Here is a 21377-nt window from a genome sequence, read left to right as displayed (position 1 = left end):
TCTTTAATATATGCAAGGTTTTAAAAATACATACATTTCAACTGGGGTAAAGATTTGTGTACACTATTACGGAGCTTTGCCATTAAACTAAATGAGGTATTGAAGTCTTAAAAGCACAGTTGTAATAAGATAGAGACGTCAACCATACTATATGACTAGAGAAAATACGAATTGATGATGCCTTCGTTTCACTTGTCCAAAACAGACTTGTTTCGTGTGGTGTTTTTAATTGAGTTGTACAGTTTCTTTGTTTTCCTCTTTTTATGGATGTAGGACTCTGAAACTCGTAAAACTTTGGACTTTATTAAATGTGATTTTTGTTAATTAGGTTTTCTTTTTTTACCTCCACGAAACAACAGTCTAGTCAATGTAATGTTGCTTACCATGTGGTTGATTTTCTGTTTTTATCTTTTACTTTTTATTCTGAATCATATCTGTTTGAAATTGTAGCGGGAGGAACTATTTTAAGCAAAAAGTCATTGAAAGTACTTTTTGTACTGATAATGAAAATGCATTTTCTGAAAGGAGAAAAATCACATAATTATGGTTATATTACGTGAAAATCCTTTTTAAAAATTCGGGAACTGGTAATAGATTTTATTCCTTTGCTTTTTTTGAGCACTACTATATAGTAATGACTTTTGTGGTTGCTGAGAACACAGCATTGAATAAGACGGGGTCTCTGGTTTTAGAGTTCATGTTAAAAAATTTTTTCCCTAAATTTTCTTAGATATTAAGTGACTTTGTGGACTATAAAAATTAATAATTTTTCCTTTTAGAATGAGTTTCATCAGCCAGCTGAGATTCTTATTAGTAGTTTTGTGACTTTTATATATGTTATATTTCTTGAACATTATGGTTCTTGAGATAGAGCCCTATAATTTTAGTTAATAGCAAACATTTATAACAATTAAGGAAAATGCTCTTTACATTTTGCTTAAATACATATTCCTCTTATATTTTAGCTGGGAAGTTTTAAGATTCCTTCTGTCAAACATAAGATGGTGGTTGGAAGAATATCGCTTTGATGGATTTCGTTTTGATGGTGTTACATCCATGCTTTATCATCACCATGGAATGGGTAGGTAACCTGATATAATCAGGTTTGGGGTTAATTGCAGAAGCTGCAATAGCCATTATGCCTTGATTTTTATTAATTCCATTACATATGCTCTCTTTGTAGTAATTTATTATCCCATTTTGGCAATAGGTAGAGTGTAGTACATTTTATAAGTAAACAAAAGATAATCATTTCCTTTGAAATGTATCTGCTGGATATGCTATCATTATTGTGTAGCTTAAAATTTTTTTGACGAAACCATTTATTATAACATCTTCAGGATGTGAACACTACAGCACTTCCAATTAAAATAAAAAATAATAGATGAGAACAGTTGTGAATGCATAGGTTTTTACATATTACACATGGAATAAAATATGTATTTTAATTATAGATTTACCTGGTTAAAATTAAATTATAAATTAATTTGAAATTAAAAATACTTATCAGACTCTCAGTTTAAAAGTTGTACAGGCTGGGCATGGTGGCTCACACCTGTAATCCCAGCACTTTGGGAGGCCAAGGTGGTGGATCACGAGGTCAGGAGATCGAGAGCATTCTGTCCAACATGGTGAAACCCTATCTCTACGAAAAATCCAAAAAAAAAAAAATTAGCTGGGTGTGGTGACAGCCACCTGTAGTCCCAGCTACTCGGGAGGCTGAGGCAGGAGAATGGCGTGAACCTGGGAGGCAGAGCTTGCAGTGAATTGAGATCGGGCCACTGCACTCCAGCCTGGGCAACAGAGTGAGACTCCGTCTCAAAAAAATAAATAAATAGAAAATAAAAATAAAAGTTGGACAAAGAAGTGGAATCACAGACTACTATTCCCTCAATAGATGACATGGGAACAATTATTGTTGTTGTTGTTATTATTATTATTATTAGAGACAGAGTCTTCTTCTGTTGCCCAGGCTGGAGTGCAGTAGTGTGAACTCAGATCACTGCAAACTCCACCTCTTGGGTTCAAGCGATTCTCCTGCCTCAGCCTCCCGAGTAGCTGGGATTACAGGTGCCTGTTATCATACCCGGCTCATTTTTGTATTTTTTTTAGTAGAGACGGGGTTTCACTATGTTGGCCAGGTTGCTCTCAAACTCCTGACCTCAGGTGATCTGCCCACCTTGGCCTCCCAAAGGGCTGGGATTGCAGAAGTGAGCCACCGCACCCAGTCAATTATTATTATTTTTTAATGGCCAAATATTCACCAGCAATAAAGAGAAAAAAGTTAAAAAGGGTGAAAAACTTGACTAATTGACTAAATCTTGAAAACTGACTACCAAGGAAAGAAGCTAAACATTCAAAGTGTGCTACTGCTTGATCTTACTCATGATGCTGCCCACTTGAAATGTTCCTAGGAAAGAAGTTGTGTCTGTAAAACACAACAGAGTTCATTGATAGCCATTTTCCAGTTTTGGGGAAGCTGACTTATGGTATGCAAAGACAAGCATGGAAAAAGTTAAGAAAAATCTTTTCCTAGATTTAAACACCTACATGCCCCTGCAGAAACTACCTCACTGATAGAGGAGTATATTCCAGTGATTCGTGGTATTAGAGGAGTGAACCAAAGTTTATGGATATGGGATGTGCTTTTCATGGATAGAGAATCCAAGAAATGGTTAAAGAAAAACATTCTGAGTTATTTAACATTTTTTTTCTCCCTTGGAATGAGAGAGGAAGCAACAAACAAAATTCCTGAAACCGCACAGCAAAAGATCAAATAGAATACCAGAAAAGTTGAGATAAGGCAATTAATATCAAGCACAGTATTTAATTTATAAACTCAGTAATAAAGAGAAATTTATCAGGAAGTGATGAATTTACCTGCAATTTACTTACATACATGAAAAAAAAAAATGGTTGGACTCATACTATTCTATTTGCAGAAGCAATGTCTGCCAAATTCTTACAAAGTGTGACTCAAACATTTGCTAGTTGAATGGTGGTTGCCAAGGGCTGAGGAGTGGAGGAAATGGAGAGATGTTGATGAAAGGGCACACTTTCATTTTAAGGTGCATAAACTATGTGGAATCTAATGTAACTATGGTTAATAATATTAGTTGGTATTTGATGAGAGCCAACTTTAAGTATCGTTACACACACACACACACACACACACAGTAACTATGGTGACGGATGTGTTAATTTGAGTATAGTAATCAGTACACATTGTATACCAATATCAAATCAGTACCTTGGAAACCTTGAATATATACAATTTTTATTTGTCAATTAAACATTTTAAAATTAAAGAATGACAGCATCAAACAAAAGTGAGAAACTTGATAGTTATATTGCTGCTGAAATACAAACATGAAAGAACTTAAAGAATAAGAGTTCCATAATTATGCTTGAAAATATCCCTCAGCGATAGAATCCGGCAAACTGAGAAAAAAAAATCAATGGAAATTAGATATAGAGAAACAGGATAAAAGGCTGACGTAGAGCACAAATTTGATTTTATTATAACAATAATAGTAAATTACTGAAAGAATAGAAAGTAAATGGTATAACCGAAGTAAGTGAAATGTGCTATAACCTACCAAGGTTAGGAGGTGGGAGAAGAGGAGGCAGGAGGAAGGTTGAGAATATATAATCTCTTTATTATAGGGAACTCCATATTGCATAAATTGAAGTACCTGTTTGAAATAATATAAATATTGTGTCTCAGTTTTATGATGGTTTTCCTATTTTCTTTTCCTTACCACAAAGGGATTTAATACAAGCTAACATTAACATCTTAATGTGACAGAAAATGTATCAAAAATTATTTGATATTTAGAATTCCCTTTAGTATGATTTCACTTTTTTGCCATATAATTTAGCTAAAATTAAATTAAATCTTTAAAGTGCTTTGTTTTTCTCATGTCTGTGCATTTGTCAAACAAAATTGATTTGCAGGATTGTCTGAACCCTGAATGTTGACATGTAGTACTTTTCTAAGTCAGTATATTTGCTCATACTTATGTTATTAAACTGCTACAATAACAAAATTCATGTAAAAAACTAATTGGTGGATGTATTTGTGCAGAGTTAAGACTTGCTTTTTAACATAATATATCCATATTGATTTTCTTTTTCTAAGGTCAAGGTTTCTCAGGTGATTACAGTGAATATTTCGGACTACAAGTAGATGAAGATGCCTTGACTTACCTCATGTTGGCAAATCATTTGGTTCACACGCTGTATCCAGATTCTATAACAATAGCTGAGGTAAAGCCATCGTGAAGTCTTACCTTCTGACCCCCTTTAATAGAGAGCATGCTGTCAGCATACAGTATTTGACTAGTCAATCTCGTGTTGTCAATAATTGCATAAATGAAATCCTACCCTGTGTATAGTGCAGCTCTCTTGTATGGGTGGCACATTATTTAGAATTCACTGTTTCCCTATTAGAAGATAATGTATACTAATTACTTGTCACCATTCTATTGTGAAAAAAGAAAATGCCAGTGGTTAGAAAGTTAAATGTCCTAATCAGTGGACAGGCCCTTCCGCTATGAGACCTTCAGCAGAGAAAAGAATTGAATATTAATGTGTGTCTGTCCATTTATTATTTTTTTTTCTTTCTTGGCTCAATCATTAGACACAGGATGGATCGCTGCCTGCAAGCTTCTCTGAAGCCTTTCTTGTTCTGATGCGATTACCTTTCTTGTTTATGTTATTGCTCTCAGATTGCCAAATGTTCACTGGTTATTCATGATTCTTGAAGGTTCATGATTAACTGTCCCAAAGCTGCACTGTAATGATATAATTCTGTATATGCATAATTGACAATTCCCTTCTTGGTGATAAATGTGATAAATTAAGAAGTTTGTTAAATGCTTATGCTAATTTAGATTTAGTGCTAAAATCCCTCTGGTTTTCTAAATTCTCTAACTAGGAATTATTATTAAAATTGAATTTAGTGTGTTAAAACTGTTCTATACAAAGTATAGTGGTTGGCATATAAAAATAGTACGACTACTGTCAAAAAGAGTTAGAATTAAGGTGTGTTTTTACATTGTTGGCGTTTAGTTTATTGGCATGAAATGGAATAGTCTCCTTCCTGTAGTATTTATTTTTTGCATAGACTGTTTTTATACCCACCGTTTCTCAAAATCAGAAATCTCTAATTTTATAAATGGTATGATTTCATTGCTTGAATAGAGGAGAATAATTTTATTCCCTTCAGGCACTTTACTTTCTAAGTATTTTCTGGGAATAGAGCAGGAGCCCTAAATTCCTGAAATTGGTTCTTATGTACAATTCAAAACCAACAACCTATCATACAATTTAGACACCCAGTATTATTTCACAGTCATGACCTACCTACATTTGATCATAGCACATCTTACTAATACTTGTGCTAATTCTTTTTGTGCTGAGTATCTTTAACATCATTCAGAGTGTATTTTAAACTTTTGTCTTCTGTATATTTGAATTTTATTTGTCAAACATCAAAAATTTAATTAGTTTGTCAGTGATATTTATGGCAATCCAAAGAGGTATTACAAATGACAAATTATAATTAATTACAATTAATGACAGCACAAATCAAAAGTGGGTACTGAAGGAAAAGAAGCAATGATTTAATACATGAAAGTTAAAATTGTTACATTGATCTTTCCATTCATTTCAAGTAAAATAGTCTCATCATCTAGGGAGCTCTGGTCTGATTATCAGTGTTTCTACCAATGAAACTGAGACTTTAGCCTACTTTATATTACTTGGTTTTAGATTTTTTAAAAAACAAGATGTACTTTCAATTTATTCTACTTAAATTGAAAACTACTTCAATTTCAGTACATCACTTTTCTGTCTAGTGGGAGTCTCTTCCAAATGTAGAATTGATCCCCATGAACTTTTTTTTTTAAGAAAAGGAATGTGTTTGAATGGATAAGCAATATACATTTATTTAAATTCCTTTAGTAGAAATATGAATTTATTTATAATGACAATAACAAAAAATTGAATTTCTTTTTGTATTTTGCTCAATGTATCTACCATTTTACATTATTATATTTGCTATATTAAAACATTTTTGATTGACGTATCTTTCCCTCTGGAATGGTTATAAGTGCTCTTTATATAGTAAAAAATTAGAACTATTTTAATTTCATCCCAAACACAGAATCATTTTCATATGCCATATGAGTAGGCATCAATTGTTTTATATTTAGAGTACGTTTATTTTGATGATCTTTATGATTTACCTTTTTTTCTTAAAAATTTTAAAAGAACAGTCACTAACTTTCCACTTTCAAAAGGAGGGCCAAAATAATTCATATGCATTAATGAGGCAGCTTTCTAGAAATCAGATTTAGGAGTCAAGACTATATGATTGTTACTGAATCACCAGGGGTTCAGTCTAGGTCCTGCTGCTTGCTGCACAGAAAGCCAATCACTGAGACAGTGATTATCGCGGGAGAAGACTTTGATCAGTCTCAAATCCACCTCTCTGACCAACTAAAATTAGAGGTTTATATAGTAAGAAATAAATGTAACAATGTGTAAGAAAACAGAACTAGAGAGGGGTAAGGAAGCAATCATGAGGAATGACTGGTCTGGCATCTCATTGCATGCCATGATTTGGTGAACTTCAGTTCTTTGATACATTTTTTTGAGAACCTTGAGGGACAAATATAGGTTTCAAGCTTTTCAAAAGGATTAATTTCTACGTTTATCCAAAAAAATCTATCTATGGGATGATTAGGTTTCATGATGACCATATGTTTTTCTTAGCAGATTCTATTTCCTAAAACTACATTGAGACTGGATATAGAACATGCCTTAATATTTTCTTGAGAAAATTTATCTTGATCTTTAATACCAGCCCATCACCAGTCATTCATGACAGTTTGGTCTTTGGAAACTCTTTTTCAGAAGGCATTGTGTCTGTAATTCTAGTTCCTAATATGGAACCTGATATTTAATACATATTCATCCAGTCCTGTCTGTAGAAATGTGACTTATATTTTGATAAATAGAATGGTTGAAATGGCTTCTTTTCTACTGATCATCTTTTTTCTGCTTTATAAACCATAAAGAGCTATGCAGAAATAAGATATTACCGACAAACAATTTCTTATGGATGTATTCTACCGTATAGTATATTTACTTATACTTTCCTTCCATAAGAAAAAAAAAAAAAGAGGCATTTAACCTGAGTCTCAGAGAGCTTATGGTATCTAATAGTCTTTTACAGGAAGTGAGGATCATAATCTACGGAAGACTTTGGGCATTGACAGATACAGAAAAGCTTGCAACAAGTACATTCAAGGGTGAATATTTCAAAGTGGCCGAAGTACTTAGTAATTAAAATGAAATAGTAGGAAATAATGGTGGAAAGATGTCTTTCCTTTCACTTTCTGAGCACTTTAGTTAATGATCACAACTACATCACGTTGTCATTTCATAATTATAAGTATGTTTATGTGTATGTAGGTCCTAGTTTATTAATCTATGAAAGTCAGATATTATGTCTTATCTTTTAATCCTTCAGACCACCTCACTCATTCACTCAACAGATACTTACTGAATAACCTGCTTGTGCCAAGTATTATTAAACTATTCTAGATTCTTGGGGTATATCAGTGAACAACAACTATAAACTCTTGACCTCGTGGATCTTACACTGTAACAGGGAGTAGGGGAGTAGCTAATTGGATAGTAAATCATGTAGTAAATGCTTAATGTGTAATTGTTGAATTGAATCTGAAGCTAAGGAATTTGAACTTTCAATTGTTGGATATTGAAATCTATTGAAGGGCAGACTGTCTCATAAGATATGAATTTGGCAACAGTTAGTATAAAGAGAAGGTAGAGATGGGGAATGCATTTGAATATGGTCTAGGCAAGCAGTAATGAAGATTACATAAGATTGTGGCTGTGGTAATGGACCAAAGGAAAGTAACTTATTTGAAAGATATTGTGGAATTAGAATTGATAATACTTAGCGCATATTTTCCTAATGTTGTCTTAATACTATCTTTTGTTACATCTGGGTCCCTGTACCAATCTTTGAAACCCATTTTTAGATTAATTTTATTTGATTAATTATTGGATTACTAATTGTCTAGAGTAGAAAGGACCCTCTGTCAGAAAGCCTGAAATCTGAATCTGGCTCTACATTAAGAATCCTCTATCTTGACTGGGCGTGGTGGCTCATGCCTGTTGTCCCAGCACTTTGGGAGGCCAAGATGGGTGGATCATTTGAGGTCAGGAGTTCAAGACCACCCTGGCCAACGTGATGAAACCCCATCTCTACCAAAAATATAAAAAATATTAGCTGGGAGTGGCGGTGCACCTCTAATCCCAGCCATTCGGGAGGCTGAGGCAGGAGGATCGCTTGAACCTGGGAGGCAGAGGTTGCAGTGAGCTCATATGATGCCACTGTATACCAGCCTGGCAACAAGAGTGAAACTCTGTCTCAAAAAAAAAAAAAAAAAAAAAGGATTCTCTATCTTGAGCAATCCCTTCACCTCAGTAAGCCTCCGTTTCTATATCTGCTAAATAAAGATAATCCCTACCTAATCTCAAAGACCCTTTCTAAGCGCAATCTACTTTAGTAAAAGCTGCTGCACTGTTTCACTGTTAATGTACTAACTCTACATTCCATTTCATCAAAAGTTAGTGTTCACAAAAATACACTCCCTATCAGGGCTATGTACAGAAAGAACAACTATAACAGATTTATGCCACATGTATTGTTGTGCTTGGTGAAAGCAACAAAACTAATAAACGTTCTACGGTAGTTCAAAAATAGGAAACTGTGTTTTAGCAATAATAGTTTTACTCTTTTGTGTTCTCTAGGTGATACTAAAGAAAAGAAACAAATAGCTTCATGAGATCGAAGTTTGCCTGGAGTGAAAACATTAAGCAAAAATCTTTCTGGGAAATGAGATATGCTATCACAATTTTATCGACTTTTACGTTACCAAAGCAGCCCCAAAATATATGCCCCTATTGTTGTTTTCATTTATTGACCTGGGCTTTACTGTCAGAATATTTACTAAAAGTTTGATCATTATGAACTGACATTCTTTGTTTTAGGATGTATCAGGAATGCCGGCTCTCTGCTCTCCAATTTCCCAGGGAGGGGGTGGTTTCGACTATCGACTAGCCATGGCAATTCCAGATAAGTGGATTCAGGTAAGAGTCTATGTAAATATTTTTTGTTTCTGCGAATACTATGTTGCTTCATTTATCTTTATTTCTTAGTTGTGATCATTAGTTACAGATATTATAATTGAAGTATTAAATTCTTTCATTAGTCTGTCGATTCTTATGCTATTTAATAAGGTGCTTCTCAAAATGTTAAAAGTTCTGATTCAAAGTATTCATACTTATTCAGGCAAAGGGAAAATATGATTAATATAATGTTAGCTGCATAAATGGAATTTTGCATTATCAATGCAATTATATGAAACTTCAGTGCTCTATAGTTAATACACATTAGACTTCATTAAAGCATTCATTTATGCCTACAGATCATGCATTAATGTAAAAGCTACTCCTTAATTCCCAGTACTTGCTTAATAGTATGGTTTTTCCTCGACAGATTTGGATTGGGTTCATCCATTCCTTTATTCAGCATTAAAAAGTCCTTACCATGTGTCAGACACTAGGAATGAATACATGGTACTTTGCACATCATTTATCAATAAACTTTTATTAAATTTAATGACAGTTCAAGTAGTTTGGGTTTTTTTTTCATTTAATGTTTGCCTAAAGGACTAAAGTCATTATGTAGACTTAGGTTTGATACAGAACATTTCTTAGCAGCCATGTCGACATTCATGGGCTGAATATGTATAAGGAGTCAGATTGTGTATAAATAATCATAGCTTTCTGATGAGCCCTTTACTTCAGACATGAACTGGTGCCATGAGACCACAGTTGTAGAAGGGCTTAATTTTGCGTAGAAAAACCATAGAGCCTACTCTTAAGGAAGTGGTTACTATAATCATTTCTTAGCTGTCTTTCCTGTCTCCCCAGGCAATTTGTGCAATGCATAGCTCTGACATTAAACTTTGACCAACGTAATTTCTGCTCCTACATTTATAATGATTCCTTAAACATTTTCAGATCCAAAAGCAAATATTTTATAAAGATTTTTACTTAGAAAACATACAAACAAACAAAGGAGTATTCTTCTTCCATACATGGGAAGGTAGCCTTGTATTTGTTACTTTAAAAAAAAATGCTGTGGTCTTCCAGTTTCTCACCTTGGTATAAGGTTCCTTGTCGGCCCCATCTCTTACTATTTCTAGTTTTTTTCATGTAGATTTTTTTTTCTCACAAGTGACAAATCTTACTTTTTAACCTTCTGCTAAAAACCTTAATCATTCTTTGTTCACATTCAATAATCTTTTAAGGTGTACATCAACCTAGAATTATTTTTCAGTCAGTAATAGCACAAAGTGAGATATTTTCTCTCTCAGTATTCATGGCAGCTTAAAAAATGGAAATTTAACCTAGTAAACATTTTATTATGTTGTATGCTGAAGGTAATGTATTAGGCAATGTATCATACTTACTAATCATACATGATAAACTCTAAGAATCATAGTTATCAAATAGAAAAATATTTTATCCTAAATTTAGGATATGACCATCCTGTTTTAGATTGTAAGTTCTGTAAAAGCAGTTATCATCTTCTATTTTATGTAATTATTTAAAATTCTTATTGTATCACCAAATTGGGTCCCCCCTTAGTTAATAAAACTAAAGTTAAAATAGTATTACAACAAAACCCTTAGACACAGTGATTTTCCTCTACTTTTATAAGTGGTGCATTTAAAAACAATTCAATAAGTGGCTCCCATTTTCCTTACATGTCAATAAAACACTCAAGAGTTATTAAATCAGATGACAACTGTACTCAGAATGTATATGGCCTGCGATGTTGTCTACCCATACAGTATGAGCTAGATTAGAATGCTAGATTTTATTCATGTTTTTGTAGTTCAAAAGCAAATTATGTATCATTTCCTAGTTGTATTATTTCAAAATCATTCGTTTCAAATATCATTCTTAGTTTAATCAATTACTGAACAAATATTTGACTATCTAAATTATGCCAAATTTGTTGTATTTCCTTTCATTTTATTTGATCATTTTTGAGGTGTTTGTGTTAAGGTGATGTATGTGTCTAGTGAACTCATTCATTGATCTGTTAATTCCACCAAATATTTACTGAGCACCTAAGATAAATATAGCTTCTTAATTAAACTTTTTTGAGATATTAGGATAATTGTAGATTCACATGTGGTTGTAAGAAATAATACAGTGAGATCTGGTATGCTCATTCATCAATTTTCCCCAGTCATAACTTCTTGCAAAGCCATGGAATGATATTTTAACCAAGATACTCACATTGATATACTCAAGGTGAAAAACACATTCTTTGCCACAAGATTCTCTCATGTTGCCTTTAGAGTAACACCTACTTATTTTCATCTTGCCTGCCTCTAATAACGCCTTAACCCCTGGCAACCACTAATGTGATCTCCATTCCTATAATTTCATCATTTCAAAAATATTATATAAACGGAATCATGCAGTTTGTGACCTTTCTGGATTGGCATTTTCAGTTAGCAAAATTTTCTCGAGATTATCCAAGAAAACCTCCAATGTTGTTACATCCAGCATTCTTGTCGCATGTATCAGCAGCATGTTCAACAGCCCTGAATAGGATTCCAAGGCAGGGGTATACCACAGTTTAACCATTCACCCATTGAAAAACCTCCAGGTTGCTTCCAGCTTATGGCTATTATGAATAAAGTTAGTGTATGCATGTATGTACTCATTTTTTATCAACATAAGTTTTCATAAGTATGAGATAAATGCTCAAACACTACAATTACTGAACCGTATAGTTATTCCCTGTTTAATTTTTTAAGAAACTGCTAAACTGTTTTCCAAAGTAGCTGTGACATTTTACATTCCGACTGGTGATGTTTGAGGGACCTGCCTCTACACAGCCTCACCAGCATTTGGTGTTGTCACTGTGTTTTATTTTAGCTATTATAATCAGCGTAGAGCGATATCTCATTGTGGTTTCATTATTTTTTGAATGATTTATAATGCTGGATACCAAGCATGTGCTTATTTGCCTCCTGCATGTCCTGTTTGGTGAGGTCTCTGTTCATGTCCTTTATCCATTTCCTGACTTCATTGTTTCTTTACCGTTGAGTTTTGAGAGTTATTTATATAGTTTAGACTCAACTCTTTTGTCAGATGTATGGTTGACAAATTTTTTCTCCTAGTCGGAAGCTTGTTCTTTCATCCTTTTCATATTGGCTTTCACAGAGCAATTGTTCAAACATTTTGATGAAGGCAGTTTATCATTTTTTCCCTTGTGTAGGTCCCTCTTTTGGTATCAAGTTTAAGAACTTTGACTCTCTTATGGTTTTTACTAAATGTTTTATAGTTTTTATTTTTTGTATTTAAGTCCGTGATCCATTTTGAGTTAAGTTCAGTGCAATATATACGGCGTAGCTCAAGGTTCTTTATCTTCTCTTTTTACCCATGGGTATCCAACTCTTTCAGCATCATTTGTTGAAACATCTGCCCTCCTTCCATTGAATTACTTTTGCCTTTTTGTCAAAAATAAGTCTGGCACATTTGTGTAGGTCTATACATTCGTTTCCTATTGTTCCTATATCCAATTTACCACAAACTTAGTGGCTTAAACAGCACAAATTCACAACGGTTCTAAGTGTTACAAAAATGAAATGGGTTTTACTGGGCTAAAATCAAAGCGTAAATGGAGCTGCATTTCTTCTGGTGGTTCTAAGGGAGAAGCCATTTCCTTGCCTTGTCTCACTCCTAAAAGCTACCTATGTTCCTTGGCTCATGGCACCTTCCTCTCTCTTCAAAGCAGCAGTATACCATCTTCAAATCTCTCTCTTGTTTTGACCCTCATGCCTACTTTTTAGACAGATTCTTGTGGATTAGGCTGCAAACATTTATGGATGGTTGCTCTTCTGCCTTCCACGTTCTGCCCTCTGGTGCCCAAAGATTTGCACTGCAATTATGAGAACTGCTTATGTTCTCATAGTTGTATGAGTGTGTTGCATTAAAGAAGGAGAGTAAATGTAGGACGTAATGCTGAGGAACATTAGCCTTTATAGGACAAACAGAGGAAGAGAATTTACAGTATGTCAGGAGTGGCAGAAAAAAACAAAACAGTAGAAAACCATAGTTTCATAGAGAAGTTCATGGGCAGGAGATAGGACAGTGTCAATATGTATAGCAAGTACCTACTTCAGAGACAGCAATTACTAACTTAAGCTTAGACCACAAGCTTAACCTCAGCAAGTTCAGTTGCATAAAAGTGTAGTGTTAGAGGGACAGAGCCAGACTGAAGACTGAATAGAAATTGAAATGCAGACACAAAATGTGTGGTCTGTTAAGAGGGTAGTTATTTCATGATAATTAGCTTTAAATTTTGAAACACTTCTTGTTTTATCATTTTGTAAAAATGAAGTGAAACCCTCTTTTTACTAATATTTTTCATATAAACAAAAAAATGTAACAAGTGTATCTCTACCATGTGCAAGTTATAGAAAGTCGTGCCGTGCAATAACACATTACTGTGGGCATTAATCAAGAGGTAGCAGTTATTACAGAAAAAATGTTGCAAAGATCCTAAAGTATAATGATTAAACTGTCTGGACAAAAGTGCGTGCGCGCGCGCACACACACACACACACACACACTCTACACCACTGTCATTTGGACATTCTGTATAAAAGCTGTGATTTCAGTAAAAGTTTACACAGTGATAACTTTGCTATATGGGTGGGCTAATATGTGTATATCAAATACACTGATATAATGCATCCCTTCGGATTGGGATTTAAAATAAGAAAAGTAATGGTTTACTCAGAAGCTTATTTTTCTCTCTTTTGTCTAGCTACTTAAAGAGTTTAAAGATGAAGACTGGAATATGGGTGACATAGTATACACTCTCACAAACAGGCGCTACCTTGAAAAGTGCATTGCTTATGCGGAGAGCCATGATCAGGTAAATGAATATGTGCATAAATTCATTTCTTTCTTTCTCTCTCTCTCTCTTCCTCCTTCCCTCTCCTTAATAACATTTAAATAGAAACATACCAAAATATAAACCTCTGTAGTTACTATAATGTATGTGTGTGTGTATATCAATATGTATCTTTACAGGACAACTAGGTATATTGGAAAAAAAGTTAAATTTGTAGATGGAGAAACGCCAGTTTCAAAACGCAGTGGTATGTTTGTCCTGCCAAACTATAATTAATAGATTATACATTGTAGTTGCAAGTATTATATGTTTTCCCTTGTCATGATGAAGAGTATTGGTGCTGGACCAGGGTTATTTTAGTTTCCATCTTAGGCTGCCATCTAGAGGTATTATTTTATGCTTTTGACATGCATTCTTCATTTTCTCCCCTCAATCACCGAAGTCTCCTGCTAATTGACCTCCCTGACCCCTGTTCCTTCCAGCCTTAGTCTGTCTTCTCGAATACAGCCTAAGATATTTTCCAAAGAGGAAAGTTCATCTTGTCAACCCACATATATTGGTCAAAGCCTGTAATTCAAAGCCATTCCTATTTTGGCCCAAGCCGAAGTTTCCAGCCTCATTCTCTGCCCAACTCTCCAAGCCTCCTGTTCTTCAATACTTTGAAATCCCCACCCATGCCAAATAGGTCAGCTTTTTCCAATCTTCTGCTTTCCCCCCCCTCACATCTGCATCTGGGAAGTTCCTACTCAGACCTAATTGCCTGGCTCTGACATCACATTCTATATGAAGCTTTCCTTGGGTCATCTAGGGAAAAATTAGTTGTCCCATCCTCCAAGTTTCCGTGATGTTTTAGGAACAGAATTTTTTTTCATTGTCTTTCTATTTCCAGCCTTTAGCACTGTGACTGATGCTAGTAATCACTTAATACATATTTTTTAAATGGAGAAGAAAGACCACTTATTCGAAGTCATATTCATCCTCATACACATCAACATAAAATTTACTTTTTGTAGATTAAAATGTAGACAATAAAATGAAGTTACTTAAAGTATCTTTATTAAAAACTTGAAACTAAGTTTCTCTATCATTTTGGCCATTTAATGCAAACATTATTTTTTTAGGTGTCTCCTGTAATTGTTAAGAAAGTGTAAGTAGAGCAGGGGTTGGCTAACCAAGGCCTATGGGCCAAGTCTTACCTGCTGCCTGTTTTTGTAAATAAGGTTACTTGGAACACAGCCATGCTCATTTGTTTACATATTCTCCTTTGTGTCAAAATGATGCATTTGAGTAGTTGAGACAGAGAAAGTGGCCCACCTGTAGAGAAACTTGATGACCTCTGAAGTAAACACATGTTAAATTTTGCATCTTCCAAATTGGGGCTTTGCTTTCTTATCAACTTAAATTTATAGTATCCTTGTCCATAGAGCAGATAAGATAAATACTTATCTAAAAAAGAAGAACCCAATCTAGAAAAGAAAAATATTAGTTTAATAGGTGAGTGGTGGGGGTGGGGCGGGAGAAACTCACCAAATACACAACAATTTGAAAATTACAATATATGCATAGATTATAGCTTTGTATTGCAGACTCCTCGAAGTTGCAGCACAGAGTGAATTCCCAGCATATGTTTATTTTGTATGAATGAAAGTAAACAAGTGAGTGGCATGAACAAATGGAAGATGAAACAGATTTCTTACTAACTTTCTACCTAATCTGTAAAGAAACAAATTTACCAAGAATTATTTCATACTTTAAAAATTCAGGTAATCCTGTCTCATATTTTCAGGAATTCTCAGGATAGCAGAAATAATGCAAGTTGCCTAGTTCTTTCTAAAAGCAAATGTACTTTGATTCTTAAGCCAGATAAAAAACATAAATGTATATGAATACATAAAAATGAATAAATAAACATATAATTTATAGTAAAAATGTTTGTGGATGTTATTTTAAACTTTTTAGATAAATCCTTAACAATTAAATTTGTAAACTTAATTTCACCAGTATCTCAACAGGATTTTAACTTAACTTAGTTTCACCAGTATCTCAACAGGATTTTATAAGAGGGCAACTTGATATGAGAATAAGCTTTATCTATGAATCTGATCAAAAGTTATTAAAATAATTTTATAATAGAATCAGAGATTATAGAAATAAATAGTTACAGCTAAAAACATAATTAAAGAATTCAAAACAAGTAGGAATGTGAAGTGTTTCAGAAGTAGTGATACAAATCTTACAACAATTTTTAAAGAAAAGTAATTTTAATTAAAGTAGGTTAAAGATAGAAAAGATTGTATACAAAAATGTTTTCTAGAAAATGAAAAGAATTGTAATAGGGTACTGAGATTATGGGTTAATTTCTATTACACATTTTACTCTCTGTTATTTATTGTTTTGTCCATCATGAACACTGCATTAGATGTTTTTAACTGTAAGTAATTCAGATTTTTAGGAGGTCTGTCTTCTGTTACTCAGGGCATTTCTGAGTTACCTGCCCCAGTTAATAATTATTATGTTTTCGGGTAAAACAAACTAAATTTAGATTAAATGGCAAATAAAATGAGAAAGCAAATTTATGCTTAAATAAAAGTTCTCAACTTATTTTCTCTGCTGAGGGCAGGAAGGGACTATTATGATATAGTTACACACATATACTATTACATTACTCATATATATGAGCAAAATAATATATATACATTATATATATCAATGTTTTTCAGAAACTTCTTTCAAAGCAAATAAAATCATTATATACAAATTGTTTAAAATATCTATTTAATATTCTCAACATTATAATAAATGTTTCAGAAAATGTGAGGTGTTAGCTCAAACATAACAGATATTCAGGTACCTTATCATGAATCTTTCACCAACCTATTTTAAAAATAAAAATCAGTCCTGAAAACAATTGTGTTGATTTCTAACATATTTTACCAGCTTACCTTGCGCCTAGAAAATCACCAGTGGAAAATACCTGAAATTAATATTAACCTACACTCTTCTTCTACAATGTTTCCTATCATTCGTAACCATGTGTTGTTCTATTGTAAATCACAACTACTTAGCGCTTTTTTTTTCTTTTTTTTTTTTTCATTTATTACCATTACTTTTATTTCTATAGGCACTGGTTGGGGATAAGACGGTGGCATTTTGGTTGATGGATGCTGAAATGTATACAAACATGAGTGTCCTGAGTCCTTTTACTCCCGTTATTGATCGTGGAATACAGCTTCATAAAATGATTCGACTCATTACTCATGGGCTTGGTGGAGAAGGCTATCTCAATTTCATGGGTAAGTGTGAGTTAAACACATATCCAATTTGTGTTTAAAATGTTAACTTATAATGAGATAAATCATGTAGAATATTTTGATTTGGCTTTTCAGATTTAGAATATAAGATTACAACTATTTATTTCATATACTATCATGTGTAAATTTCAAAAAAATAAAATTAAACCATGATAAGGTTATTGTTATATTAATATATGATACAAAAGTATAGTCTAAAAGCTGATATTTAATTGAATATTGCTGTCAAGTGGGCTTACCTATTTTTAACATCCAGAATTATTATTCTGAATTTAATCATTCTGAGTTAATGTTATTAGTATAATATTTGCACATTAAATCTAAGAAATATATAATTATTATATTATAGTATAGTAAGCTAGTATTATTGGTAATCTTTGAGATAATTTTATACCAGTATACTTGTGTTATAAATGTGTAAACTTAGGTTCAGAGATATTGTGATGGACAAAAAGAAATTTATTTTTTTAAATAGAAAAATACGAATACTGAAAGGTCATTTTTGTCTGAAAACTCTTGAAATAAAATATAAAAATTGTTCTGTTTGGTGAACAGCAGACATTGAAACATTCGAGTTTTAGGAAATTTTTACAGCTTTTAGACTAGAGAAAGACACAAAGACTGGGGAATACATACGAAAGGCTGATTTATTTTTCTACAGTAGAAGACTCAGGGTGGGTAGTGCCTCACACCTTTAATCTGAGTCCTTTGGGAGGCTGAGGGAGGAGGATGGTTTGAGGCAAAGAGTTAGAGAACAACGTGGGCAATATGGAAAAGCCCCATCTCTACCAAAGGAGAAAAAAAGAAAATGAGCTGGGTGTGGTGATACGTGCCTGTACCCTAGATAATCAGGAGGCTGAGGCAGAGTGATTGTTTGAGTCCAGGACTTTGAGGTAGTAGTAAACTATAATCATGCCCCTGCACTCCAGCTAAGGTGATAAAGCAAGATCCTATCTCTAATTTTAAAAAAGCCCTGGATCTTTGAGTTATTCACTTCTACTTGGAAATTTTTGTAAGAAATCTCAGATTGAACTTTTAAAAGCCTTTATTGTTTACTAACTGGAGGTTAGGAAGCCAACCCCAAAAAAGCAGACACAGATTTCACGTGTACTACCTGTACCTTTGGGTGTATCCGCTATTCTCAGGGTCACCGAAATTTGTTAACATCCGTAGCCTTCCAGGAAATGACCTTCCTGACTTGTGAGACTGCATCGCATCAGCCAGGTATCAGGTCAAGTTTCCTGGATGAACTTTGCAGTGACTGGTTCCATACATAAAGTCAGCCTTGGTTCCTTAAAAGCAGTGGTTCTACCTGACTCAGTATGCATCGTTCTCCAATGTGGGCACCTTCATAAGGCCTTAGTTATGCAACTCATTTGTTTAACTATATCCTGATGAATAAGTAGACTCTATGAACCTATGCAAATAACCATGTCACCATGTAAAGTAAGGAAACTGAGGACCTAGTGAGATATTTTAAATGCTTTATTTCATTTACAAAAGTACAAAATTACTGTAACCTACAGAAGGAAATCCTTATATATCTGTAAACTAAAACAATTTTTCAAAGAACCAAAATAAAATGGACACCTAGTTCACACAGGCATTAATCCTTGTAGCCCACTACATATGAAAATATAGAAATCCTGACTCAGTCTTTCGCTCTAGTCTGGAAGCTATGTAAGTGACATCAACTCAGATGCCTCTACCAGAGTCTAGAATTTATCAGGAAGTACCTAATAGATTCCTTTTCCTGATGCTGTCCTTTGTTGAAGATATCAGATCTGGCCTGTGGTGCAAAACGGAGTCTCCAAGCAAGCACCAGATTAAAACCAAGCTATCTGCGCATGACAGAGATTTAATAGTCATGGCCAATGTAAAATTGGTAACTTGTCAATGAAGAAAGGCCTAATGATATTTTATAATGTGACCTATTTTCTTGATTTTTGGGTAGTGTCTTACCTAGGATAAAGCACGTTCTGGAGAGCTAGGACATTGACAAATCTACAGAAACTTTATAAAATTTCAGAAATATTTATATTAATATCACTTTAAACTATCTTTTCAACTGAGGGCAGGCTGAGTGTCTATTCAGTGTTAGACACTCTTCTCATGGAACTTTCAATAGTAACAAAATATAACAAATATAGCTATTTCTACTATATCTTTCTATGTTTGTAAATTAACCATATTTATTATATCAAATATGATTTTGAGATTATACTTTTGTATAATCTTTTAATCTTTTGTCGTTGAAACAAATACCTTCTAATATGTTCAATTCCATTATAGCAACTTAAATCTTTTTTATTAGTATCTTACCTAAATACAGTGTTTCTCTACTAACTTTGAAATCAATAATCTTCTAGTGGATAAATGATTTCTAATTACTGGTGATGTTTTATGAAATTCAATATGTCCTCATGAGCTGTCACGATTTTAAATATATTTTTCCTTTTCTGATCATGGTCTGCTTAAAAAGCCTTCTGTGACCCTTATGCTCTCCACTTGACCTGTGAGCCTCAGAAAGCTCCCTCATGGGTCTGCCCCTTCATCACTCTGCTGCAGCTATGGAGCTGCCTTTCCATTCATTGAATGGACAAACCTTCTTCCACTCTGCACTCTATACGTTTTGCTGACCCCTTACCTGGAATCATCCCACTCAAACACTCCCTGCCATACCTGACCAAATCCTTTATTTTCAAGTGTCATTTCCTGAGAGCGTCTTCCGTAAAGCCTCAAACTAGTTTCATTTTCCCTACATACATGTTTATACAGTATCTCCTTACCTTTCATGGTTTTTAAGAAAATTATACTTGGAAAACTATTAAATACATGACTTTTTAAGTAAATTTAATACCCAGTGAAAACAGTTGTTATTTGTGTTTTATTTACAATTTTATATATCTGGGAATTAGTACAGTATCTAGCACATCACAAGGCTCTCACAATTTTCTTAAAAAGATACACACACACACACACACACACACACGAGATACATGTGATCCACTGTTGACTGAAACGTTATCCTCCATCAAATGACTCTGCATGTGTATGTGTGTGTGTGTATGTGTACATATATAGTATATATGTGTGTATGTGTGTGCATGTGTATGTGTGTGTATATGGAGTATTGCCTTGTAATACTGTTTTAGCATTAGTTCATTAACTGCAATAACCAGTTTTAGTTATAAGCAAGGTAATGTTTTTGAATGGCATATAGAAATTAATATTTAAAAAGAGCAGTTTAAGAAAATTTTCCAAAACTAAGAAGCAACTTGATTGTTTACTCATCTTTTAGGCATTTCTAAAATTGCTAATTTTCTGGAATTTTATTTTTTATTTCCCTCCAGAAGAGAAACAGTGAGTCAAAAGAAATAAAACAACTATACATTTTTATAGCATATGTTTTTAAAAAAACATGTGTACGTAAATTTATTTGTCAGGCATTCAGATATATGTTCTGTTTATCAAAAATCATTAAGACTAATGTAGATTTTTTCAGAATACCAGTTTGGCTGATTTGTTTTGTTTTGTTTTTGTCTTGTGTATTCAAATTTTGAATTTCAAAAAAAATGCTTTTACTCTGGTTATAGCTGTGAAATATTTACTATGCATTTTTGATTTGCTAGGTTATTTTGAATGGTTTTAGGAAGAAATAGATTTGTATTTTTTATTCTTCTATCATATATACTTATATGAAATAATTGAATATAGAAGGGGGATCATCAGACTAAATTATTTTTGTATTTTTATATCACTAATCATAGAAAGACAATAAATACTAATAAAAGTAAGTAACATTGACATAGCATTCTATACTTTATTTATTAATTTATTTTTTGAGGCGGAGTCTCGCTCTGTGGCCCAGGCCGGAGTGAGCGGCGCCATCTTGGCTCACTGCAAGCTCCGCCCCCCGGGTTCCCGCCATTCTCCTGCCTCCGCCTCCCGAGGAGCTGGGACCACAGGCGCCGCCACCGCGCCCGGCTCATTTTTTCTATTTGTAATAGAGACGG

General features: G+C 33.7%; 1 protein-coding gene across 1 annotated transcript in view; it reads left to right on the top strand.

Moving 5' to 3' along the window:
• Positions 1-915: 915 nt before the first annotated feature.
• The window catches only part of LOC105532926 (1,4-alpha-glucan-branching enzyme-like), a gene marked incomplete at its 5' end in the record, with an annotated part of 105057 nt that continues 84595 nt past the window's right edge, over positions 916-21377 (top strand). The window contains 5 exons of the mRNA XM_011971269.1: positions 916-1081; positions 4142-4269; positions 9091-9189; positions 13961-14071; positions 17172-17343. Coding sequence (XP_011826659.1) covers positions 916-1081; positions 4142-4269; positions 9091-9189; positions 13961-14071; positions 17172-17343 — 676 coding nt within the window. The remainder of the gene's footprint in view (positions 1082-4141; positions 4270-9090; positions 9190-13960; positions 14072-17171; positions 17344-21377) is intronic.

This window comes from Mandrillus leucophaeus, unplaced genomic scaffold, assembly GCF_000951045.1.
Source record: "Mandrillus leucophaeus isolate KB7577 unplaced genomic scaffold, Mleu.le_1.0 Scaffold996, whole genome shotgun sequence".
Lineage (NCBI taxonomy): Eukaryota > Metazoa > Chordata > Mammalia > Primates > Cercopithecidae > Mandrillus > Mandrillus leucophaeus.
This window is presented reverse-complemented; position numbering and strand designations above follow the sequence as displayed.